The 11,174-nt window shown below is 35.5% G+C and overlaps 1 protein-coding gene across 1 annotated transcript; it reads right to left on the reverse strand.

The window, feature by feature from the left end:
• Positions 1–1,007: 1,007 nt before the first annotated feature.
• LOC149802524 (zinc finger protein Noc-like) lies at positions 1,008–6,399 on the reverse strand. The gene is made up of 2 exons (XM_089951763.1): positions 5,970–6,399; positions 1,008–2,792 (listed from the first exon to the last, which is right to left on the reverse strand). Exons 1-2 carry the CDS (start codon positions 6,030–6,032, stop codon positions 1,323–1,325), a joined length of 1,533 nt encoding a protein of 510 aa, XP_089807889.1. The 5' UTR covers positions 6,033–6,399; the 3' UTR covers positions 1,008–1,322.
• Positions 6,400–11,174: the final 4,775 nt, after the last annotated feature.

An 11,174-nucleotide genomic window follows, 5' to 3' on the forward strand; every position in this document is an offset into this window, starting at 1 on the left:
ATCATAATCTGGAAAGTATTGTGATCCATTTTGTACGTGTGCTTACTATGTAGAAAAAGACTGATGTTGGTATACCTGTATTATGTCTTTCAGTAACTGATATAAAATCATAATCCAGTTTATTCTCCTGCTGAAACGAACTACCAAAAGAAAGGGGTGAGAATGAGTCAATGGAGAGAATTTGTAACTATGTCAAGTAAAATACTGCTACCAACTGTGGAATCCAAAATATAATAACAATGTATGCTTGCTAAGTACGCCCAATGTACAAAGCCAATTACGCCAAAGAAAATAATGTGTTTCCAGTTGCAATGGTTGTAAATATGGGTAGGCTGCGTCTTTTTGTATTATATTATTTGTAGTTAATGTAGTTGGGGGTGTGGTATATCATGGGGGTAGGGAGTTCTAGGGTTGGCAGTGAGAAACAGTGATCGTCAGCCGACCAGAAACACATTTTGTTTTGCATTGAAATATTGCATTACCTACATCTAATTTCAATAATTCACTGAATCCCTTGCAAATATTCAAACTTTTATTTCTTACATTACTTGGCAAATGTGAAGGTACAAAATCTATTAAAGCAAGGACTTTATTCAAGCATGATACTTACTATCCGAGTACGTATATGATTGCATTAACAATAACTTTTTACTTTCAATATTGAAATATCTGTCATTCGTCTTGAAACTGAACTGGTCATATGTGGTCATGATACATATAAATAACCATGTACAACATGTCAGCCCTTCATTAGAAAAATTCCATAATATTCTACTAAAGATGCTATAGATTCATTGTAATATCTAATTGATTGTTTCATTCACCCCGATCAGTAATTTTTCTAATGTATGTCCTTCAAAATTTATGTGAAATTTCCAACACGTCCATCTTTTGCCTACAACATTAATTCAGACTTTGACAGCATAAATTAATCTGATGACTAAAACAGAATGGTATAATAGAATAACTTACTTTAAAAAAAAACAAAAAAAACAGAAAGATCAAAATATGTTATAAATATTTAATATCAAATTAATAAACTCATGAAACTCAACATACAAGTTAACAGTCATGTTTCTTATCTGGATTATTCTACATCTACTCCTCATTCCCACGGTAATTCTAAATATCACTCCCACGGTAATTCTAAATATCACTCCCACGGTAATTCAATATATCTTGTTCATGTTTTCAACACTCATTTGAAACAGTTTGTAATATTTGTATGTGAACAAATAATGTTCCATGTCAGATAGCATATCATTACAAGTCAAATAACCGACACAGCACACACTTGACTATAACATGCTGATAAAAGAAAATCATGGAACAATAGCCGCTCCTATCCTCTGTCCATATATATTGTAATGTGGCCCAATGGATGATAAAGACTGACCGGATGGAAGTCCTGAAGGCATGCTAGGCAAGGCACTTTTGTATGGATGGTATCTAGTCGAATGCAATGTACTGCTTGCAAGAGGGCTAACACTTGTTGGATACATCCGTCGTAGGGATCCTGGGCTAAGGTTCCCTGCTGCTGATCCAAGGTAACCATGAAGAGCTGAATAGTCCCCAAATCCTTGAAAAAGCCCAAAAGGTCCATATTGGGGCAGAGCACTATCCATACCAGATGTGTGTGTCCTCAAGTGATGTAACAGTTCCTCCGATGTTGTGAATCGTTTACCACAGTAATCATTTCCCGAGACCCAGTTGCATGCATAAGGAAGTCCTTGTTGAGCCAGCAGGCTCTGAGAATAAAAAGAGGACAGGCTGTGAAGAGATGATAATCCAGCAGCAGCAGAAGGAAGACCCCCTGTTAGAGATCCAGGTTGAAGAAAATGGGATGGATTCGCTCCAGCTAGTCCCAAAGCACTCAAACTCTGTAAGGATTTCTCGTGTGCACACTGGGTACACCCTGGGGCAGAGCAAGTTGATGACAGATGGGAATTTTGTATCGATAACTGACAATGTGTGCAGTATGGGTCCCTGCAAATAGGCACAAGGGTAGTCGCCCCTGATTGATTTCTCATTCTTGCATACTGAACATATGGAGACAATGAAGGCATGGCGCTTTTCAAAGCAGCATGAGCCTCAAGAGCACTAGCGTGAGAAAAACTGAGTCCATTTTGAACACTGTAGGGAGATGGATATCCATGTGCTGACATTGCATCCATTGGAAAACCATGACTTCCTAGGGAAAGTCCTGTATGTGCAAGATGTGGGTTGGATAAGCCAGAGTAGATGGAATGTGGATGGTAATCAGATAGCTTAAAGTCTGCTGCAGAAGCATACACAGGAGTGGGACTTCTGGATCTATGCATTTTCGGTGGCGGAGAGTCTTTCTGTAGTTGATCAGGGGAACCCACTCTAGCAGGTCTCTGATTGGATTTATCAGTCTTACAAGCATCCTGAGTTGATGAAGAAATCGGTTTTGTTATCACACTTGTTGTGTTAGTACAAGACCCACCTGATTTCTGGAGGTTAGCAGCGTGAGGAGACTCTGATCTGGACCTTTTGTCCTCTGGGGAGTCGGTTTTTGGAACATAATATGACACGTCCTTGTTCTCACTAGAGTTTGATTTCGACCTCTCTTGTGATTGTCTGCCGCTTTCTAAATGTCCTGAAGGTGAACTTTTTCTTCCATCAACAAGGGAACTATTTGATTTTTCTGATCCTGAATTTTCTTTCTTCTTTTCGAGTGGTGGAATTATAGATTTGGTCGGTGCCGTGTCCTTCCCGATGCTGCTGCATGTTTGGGCAAGAAGAGCCAAGGGACTGTTTTTTGCATCCAACTGAAAGAAAATGAATAGAATTATCATAACTGCTGTTAGATAGCCTCCAGATATGAAATTATCTGCTGTTGACTACTGCGGCAATAGAAGTATCTTAATATGCAAAATGTGTAGGTATACCAAGGTAATAGCTATCTGCAGAATAAATAGAATGAAAATAATTTCTTAAAAGGGTAATAAATCAATAATAAAAAATGAAATAAAAAATATTTGTGATATAACACGAGGGACAATATATTTTTACATATTCTAATAGTCACCTAGAAACTAAACTATCTGAATGAGATGCAGCTAAACCCACCCCCTTGTTTGTCCATGGAAGCAAATGTAAATCTGTATACATTTTGTATACAAATTTGCCATGTGATTTGTATGTGTATGGCATCACAAATATATCACGTTTATCAGTTTGCAAAAATGCAGAAGAACAGACCTGAATCAATTAACATAGGCTTAACAAATTACAATTTATACAACTCCAAGCAAAAGCAGAGAAAAACTTTCCCTCAACAAAAGTATAATAGGCAAATAACTACTACCTTAACAAGTAGCATCATACTTGCTATTCTTTCCTGATAGACTTAAATTGTGAGGCAAGTAATTATTTCCTGTAGAAATGTATAAATGCTTAAACAAATATATGACAACACGCGATTTATTTACTCCGCTACATGTTTAATGGATTGCATTTGTCAGAAAACAAAGAAAAAAGTGATTATTTTAATGTCATTCTCTCCTCGACTTTGATTTCATGCCTCCATCATAACGTGGAACACTTAACAAGGATGCCTGCAATATCCCCCAGACACAATTTACTGTTTTATCCTAACAATCTTGTAAGATATTAAGATTTTTTATATTTATAATGTTTCGCTCAGCTTGGTTCATGTGTTACAGGGACTGTGCTTCTCTCACACCAAACGATCTGCACTGCTATTGGTCTATCCTATATAATCAGAAAATATCTTATTTGTATTTATCTTCATGTGGCTTTCTTTGAAATATTGATTAGTGAGTCTTTATTATGATAAATGGGGGAAATACTGATTGCTAATAACATGTACTTCAATACCAAGGAAGATGGAAATTTATTTTTTTACCTCATAAGCAAACATTTTGTGCCTCGTAATCTCTGATAATGGTCATTTTGTTCTTGTACTCATCTCTACACGTGCACATGTGAAGGATGTTTTTCTATTTCCCACAATACATTGTTCCCTTCCTATTTTCTTGTTTTAAGTTATTAAAAATCTTCACCGACAATTCTTAATAATCTTTTTTGCCCTAAAACGCTGGTTTATAGGAAGGTTGGATTTTATCTATATTAAAGGTTTGTAAATCTTGAAGATGTGCAGTAAAAATAATAATAACAGGAAGAAGAATAAGTACAAAGAGTTCATTTCAAAATAACAAGTGGGAAAAGGTTATAGAACAAAACTGAGATTTATAGTAACCAATGTAGTCCTACATGTAAGACACAGCACATGTTGATTTTATTTAGGTGCAATTGTTTCCACGACATAAATATCAGCGTCAGGTCTTACATGTAGGACTAGTGACCAATGTTACTTTACTTTCGTGCCTAGTTACATTAAGATAAGAATTCTTTACTTCAGGCTACATAGTCCATACATCTAAATTAAAATATAAATAAAAGGAAGAAAAAAAAAAACACTGCAAACATAACAGATCTCAAATTTCTTATGTACAAGTATACAGACACATCTACAACAATGGACTGTGTTCTGCATTGTTAAGAATGAAATTTAAGTAGCGCATTTAATTACATGTATTAGTACGCTTCAAAATTAACATACTTTTCACAGACGATTTTAATTTTAGTATGTTACTTTGAAATTACTTGTCAGTGCTATAATGTAATGATGAAAGCCTGTAAACACGACCATATTATCCATTCCTCTTCGACTTTGTGTGGATATTTTTATGGTGTTCAAATATTTAAAAATTTCATGAACGACATACCAATTAGGACAATTATTGAACAAGGACAGTTAGTAGTTGCAGTATTTTGTTCTCTCTAAATATCAAGATTACAGAAATAACCCCTTTAAAAGTTGATATACGGAATTCGTATGTATTTGCCTTCAAAATATAAATACCCAACTAGAATTTTTGAAACTCGAAAACCTGATTTGTTTCACTTTAATTCAAGTAATTCATCTATCCACTGCTTTTGTGGTGTTTAGGGATCGTCAATGCCCGCCTCCTGACTACAAACCATCAATAAGCAAACAAAATATCATAATGACCTTCTTTACTTTATTATTCAAGTTATTCATCTGTCCATATAGCTTCGGTGATGCTTCAAGACTTGTCTATACACGCTTTGTAGGCACAAATGGACTACTGTCATTATTAATTGTAAAAAAATATGACATACTCAAAATGGTCTCTAGCTGTCAAAACATTTCTCGTGGAACTTTTGCGTGGCAAAGAACCGAGTATAATGTACCGCCACAATGTTAAATAATATTTGATAAAACACCGAAGAGTTTCCATAGAAATGTGGTTGTACGGTTTCCCTTGGTAAAACACGGACGTTATCATATAAATGTAGTTGTACGGTTTCCTTTGATAAACACGGAAGTTTCCATTGAAATATGGTTGTAGAATACCCTTTATTTCACATCTGTGTCGGAACACACGATTTTGATGTATTACCTACATTACAATAAAAATGGCCTCTCTCCAATCCTCGTTAAAACGTATGTCGAGGTCAGGACGAAAGTATCTGCACAAGTCAAACGAAGTAAAAATCGATCATGGTGATAAAGGTCTATTCATTTAATTTGTAACAGTTTGAAGTGATTTACTAGGCAATAGCGAAAGTGTTGCTCTATCGATCCATTGGAAATGGTCTTTCTCTACACGAGATCAGGCTTGTATGCCCAGTCAGGCTCTGTCTTAAAGGGGCGGACATGCTATTGTAATAAATAGGTTTTGTTTTTTTTATCTCACGGACATACTAAACTAACATTTTGACATCACAGTAACTGCAAGTATTTTTATTCTATAAATGAAACCCTCTTGATGATATAAGGCGAATCTGTGTATGTTCAAGAGTAATAAAATGAGCGAAGATAACAATAAAAACACTGATTTTCAAATACTGAAAGCAAAATATATGATTCACTTGTATAAAACAAGAAAACTTACCGTTGTTGGCAATGGTTGTAAGAAATCCGGGGGAAGATAATGGCCACCAGATGAAGTGAGCATTTTCACAACTCAACTTTTAATATCCGACGAAACAACGAATTTGGAGGAATAAACGTGGATCGTTATTGTTTACAACATCATATTTGTGATTATTCCGTGTGAAGTTAAATACAAACAAGTAGACTGTATCCCAGGGGAAAAAAAAGAGTTTGAGCTGGCGAAAAGACGTTGTGTTCAGGCTGAAATGTTGTAGTGTACTGTCATGTGAGTCAAGTTAAATGTTAATGGTTCACTCAACCCTTCCGGCTTGTCAATCAAATCTCGAGTTTCGTCTTTGATACCTATTTCAACCACACCGCCCAACAAGTCAACACACAAACATCGCAACTTCTCGTGATATACCGGAAAATTTTGATTTCACATGTCAAGAATGTAGACAATCCATTACGATTGCCGCTCCCCAATCACAGCTCGTTCACCTGACGCTTGCTGTATAAAAGGCGTGGCTTTAGGGCGGGAATGATATCGACCAATCAGAAAAGGCTACGTCTACATTTAGACGGCCTCAAGTCATCTATGTTGTTGAGGAGAAATATTAATCACATGGAACTCTCTGCTGTCAATCAAAACTAATTTATACTGTAGTATAGTGTTGATGTTGTCCGCATAAATGCGAAAAGAAAAGATAAATGTCTTTTCTTGTGACAATAAATCAATGTTATGAATTTCTATCAACTGAAAAACGAAACTTGTTTTCTTCGCTGTATGTGGGTTGGGCATTTTGAGCCTAATGCAAGGCATGGTTCTATCTCAGACGCGGATTGCGATGAAATGTTCCATAAAGCCTTGCAATTATGCATCATCATTTTTCTATTCTCAGAATTTTTAAAGGCGTGTCATGGGTAAAATATCATATTCGAATATTTCCTTAATAAATCATCAACAATTAATGTTTTGTCAACTAACCTTTGGCATCAAGATTATACTGCTATTTGTGTTGGTGTATGTGGTAGTAATTGTTGTTATAGGGTTTAACGTCATTTTTCAGCACAAGATAGGCTATACATGGTGTAAGACCCTGGAAAGAACTAGCTTGCCCACATCGTCTCGACTCGAACCCACGCTGACAGGGGTGAGATGATAGTGATTCGTAACGGTGAGCGATTTAGACCACTCGGCCACTCAGCGCCCCGCTAGCAGCAGTAGTAATAGCTAAAGTAGAAGAAGAAACTGCATTTGAGGCACAACATAATATATTTTAATTTAACAGAAAAAATTTTTGAATAGTTTTAAATGACTGAGGCGAACTCTGTTTTGAAAATCCAAAGATTCTTGATGCTGGTACATAAAACACGAAAATCTAGTTTCATTTCGTGAATAAACCATCAATAAATTAATGGGACAACTTTGGAGTCAGGGCAAAAAGTGGTAATGATGATAAGTGATTCCATTTTAATATCAATAATTAAACAATCATGAACTTTATCTACAATCATCAAACAGTTATGAAAGAGGGGGAAACAAACTGGACAAAGGCCAAAAAACAACAAAAAAATAATCAAAAAAATTAATTTCAGACATGGTAATATCTGCTGATTGAAGTAAATTCACATAAATGACCTATGTCATTTTCATGCTGCAAAAGGTCATTAAAATGTGTGTAATTTCCACAAAATGCAACCATCTTTCTTCTTCTGAATAATCCGATTTTACAGAATGTTCTGAACTATCCTGTCGCACGAGTTAAAACGTTATTGAAATTGTGATTTGGCACAAAAGATTTTCACGTGTTATGACAATATCGTGTCCTCGAGTTCCTTCAAAAATGAAAAGAAATAAGTAATTACTCCTCGAATAATGTGTCATATGACAACAGGTGCAATCTTTATTCACAGTAATATGCAACTTAAAAATCAAAAGAGCTAATGAGTACAGAAAACTTATGATTTTTATAAATATTTGCTATATAATCTATCACATAAAATATTGTATGGTTTCTTTTGCGTCGTCAATATAATATAAATGACATCAGACAATTCATTATTTCATATCGCCCGAATCCTCTTCCGCATGACAATGTTTGTTTATTAGAGTTGAAGATGATAAAGGCTTTCAATAAATAACAACCCTGAGTATGTGTCATTTTAAATAGAGAAGTCATTCTACCACAAATGACAGATGAGTCTTGAAACAGGTTTGAATCAGCAGGGAAATCTATCTTACTGGCGCTTTGTGTTTTGAAATGAAGTCCCACAAGTGAGTGTCAACGGAGATAGAGAGCTTGTATTGCTCTGTGTTGAGTCATACAATTTCTCGGCTAATAGCCAAGCCTATCGCCTTTAAAAGCAATAAATCATAATCTAATTGAGTCGCCGTAGGCAAAACAGCCTGCTAGTGTCCGTTTTCATTTATCCCTTCAACGTAAAAGCGCTAACCCTATTGATATCTCCAATTGTTCCGTCATGCATGTGTATTGACCGGCTAGGTGAGGAATTGCCTACAGGTCTTCGCAATTCCATCCCTCTCCTAGTGGCCCCCGTAGCAGTGGCGCGGTCCGCAGGCGCTAAGTTGTATAGGAACGATCCATATCAATCAATCTCAATAATATAAGGTGTTTGGAAACAGATTAAGATTGACGTGTTGAAAGACTGGCTGTCTTTAGTTTGACATATTGAACAATTAAGCGGCAACTTCAAAAGGAAACGGTAAGATCCTTATCAAGCATGGTAAATATCTTGTGAAACTGTATCTATACAAAGACACGGACCGTAATTATTAGTGGCAACGATTGTACATACTCGAGGGCGCCTCGGGCTGAGTTAAATTTCAACTCTACAATCGCACATATCACAATAACAAGGACTGTCCGTGTAACAGATCAGCCCTAATAACAGATAGCAGAGTGAGCTCGAAAAGCTCTCATTTCCAGTCTATCCTATGGGGCTCTAGAAAAGAACCCAACATTTAAACCCAATATCATGACATGTCAATCTATCACTCCTAAACTGAGTGTTATACCGGGACAGTCTTTAAGTACACGATACAGTCGTTAGAAAAATGCAATGATCTCGCATTAATCGTATTCGTAAAGAATACCAATAATCTCAAATCATGACCCGGAGAATTTAAACTCTTAGAACACTGTTCTTTAGTATAACCAAGATTTCAAGCTTGGACAGTTATCAATATCTAACTTTTTGTACCATCATAGCATGGCTAAAGAAAAATCTCTTATTCAGACTCAAGCCATTCAGTTTTATATTGTCCGGACCAGAGGTAATTAGATCCTTCAAACAAATATGAAATTATTATTTCATTGAAAGAAAATAGACTATGTTTTTCGTTTTCAACCGTTGTATTTTGTCTCGCTTATGTAAATATTTAGACACAAGATTATTATTGAGTTCATATAAAAAAGTAGGTTACAGGCAGCATATTCAATCTTTACAACATCGACAAACTGCAAAAGAGTTAAAAGGAAAAGAACCAGGAGTATTTACATCAGAGGCATACAGAGGCTCAGATGAACTGGGACATCGAGAGAAAAAAATAAAGGCGCAGAAGAGGGTCTTAGAATGGACCCCCTTTAGCGTTCGAAATTTTTATGACTATATAGAACTTTTGAGTACTAGATAAAAATAAAACAATTCGGAGATTAATAATCTCTCGTTTAAATTTCTGGCGGTGCTTCTTTGTCTAAATCAGAATTTTTCATGTAATGATAATAAAATAAATCTTCGATTACGTTTGAAAAAGCAGGACTGTAAAGAATGTTTTGTCTCGATTCTGAAACTCTAGACATAAACGGGCAATAGACCAGTTTCATTATACTTGAAAATAACGCTCTCGGGTTATCTCGTAAAATCTCGAAATTTCCAGAACGAGGCGCTCGCTGCTGGGAGAATTACAAATAATCTAAATGTCGGAGAGTGAGAATTATATGATTATAGTCTTGAGGATTTATAGTGATTAACCGTCAAACAATTAAACGAAAACTCTGATCTGATTATTGTCAGCGGACCAAGATTGCGTTGCGTACTTGGAATAATTTACAGGAAAAAGTACGCCTTGCAGTTTAAAAATAATATATAGCATAATGTTATTATAAATTAAAATAAGAAAACAATATCATAATTATATTTTAAATTGAAATGCCAAATCTATATTGTTATTTTAAAATTAAAAACCAAACATGTGGAATAATGGTATTTTAAATTATAATACTGAAACTATACGATAATGTTATGTTAATTAAATACCAAAACATCAGAATAATGTTTTAAATTAAAATTGTTTAGATAATTGCCAGATATTTATCCATGATTCTGAAATTGGTTTATGTCGAAATAATCAGAGATTAAAATTAACATTAGTCCCTTAGTCTGAGACTAGTACATTTCATTAAAGACTAAAATTGGCATGAGTCTTATGGCGTTTAAGGGAGATTTTATGATGAATTTAAGTTCAACAGAAATGGTGTGATGGTTGTGGGGGCCTGCTCTTTTCTGAATCTGCAACGACAGAGATTTTTTTCTCAATGAGTTTAGTAAAAGTTTATTTACATTCCATACCTCAAAATATGATTTGATAGCTAAACTGCAAAGATGTTTAACAATAATCATTCCAACTTAAAAGGAACTTGCTTAAAGGAGACTAGAAATCAAAATTTTCCTTCTACATATGTAATTCTCTACAGATTTTAATTCGACTGTCATGTTTATAAATTAAATATCGTAAGCGGGTAGTGATTTTATTGCATGGAAGTCACCACGATTCCGTAAATTGCCGAGTTTTTCCGAGTTTTAATGAGATGACAGATCACGTGGTACCGTGACGCAATACTAGCCAGTCCTCGAATACAAACATAAACATTGGCGAGCGAGGCAGACGGGAGGAGACCACATTTGGGTTGCACATTCAAAACTTGAATCTGCAGTCTGATATAATAGTTTATGTACTGTACTGGTCAGTGCTAAAAGAATTTTTTTTTAGGCACAGGCCCCGGGCTGGTGACTTAAATAAACTCAAGCCCTGACTGAAATTCCACAAGCCCAGACAGTTCATACGTGTCAACTCTCAAGCCGGGAGAAAAACCTCCCGATTTTGGGGGTATTTCTACATCCCGATCTCGTAATATCTCTAAATTTTTCGCAGCGAAGTCCCGATTATTACATTATGTCTGTCAATTTTCATTTGTCAGAA

Source organism: Sinohyriopsis cumingii, chromosome 3 (genome assembly GCF_028554795.1).
Source record: "Sinohyriopsis cumingii isolate HCF-2022 chromosome 3, ASM2855479v2, whole genome shotgun sequence".
NCBI lineage: Eukaryota > Metazoa > Mollusca > Bivalvia > Unionida > Unionidae > Sinohyriopsis > Sinohyriopsis cumingii.

Coding starts and splice junctions, on each gene's coding strand:
- LOC149802524 (XM_089951763.1), bottom strand. CDS start 6,032: ATGCTCACTTCATCTGGTGGCCATTATCTTCCCCCGGATTTCTTACAA. Junction 2,793..5,969: donor TACAACCATTGCCAACAACG/GTAAGTTTTCTT, acceptor ATTTTCTTTCAG/TTGGATGCAAAAAACAGTCC.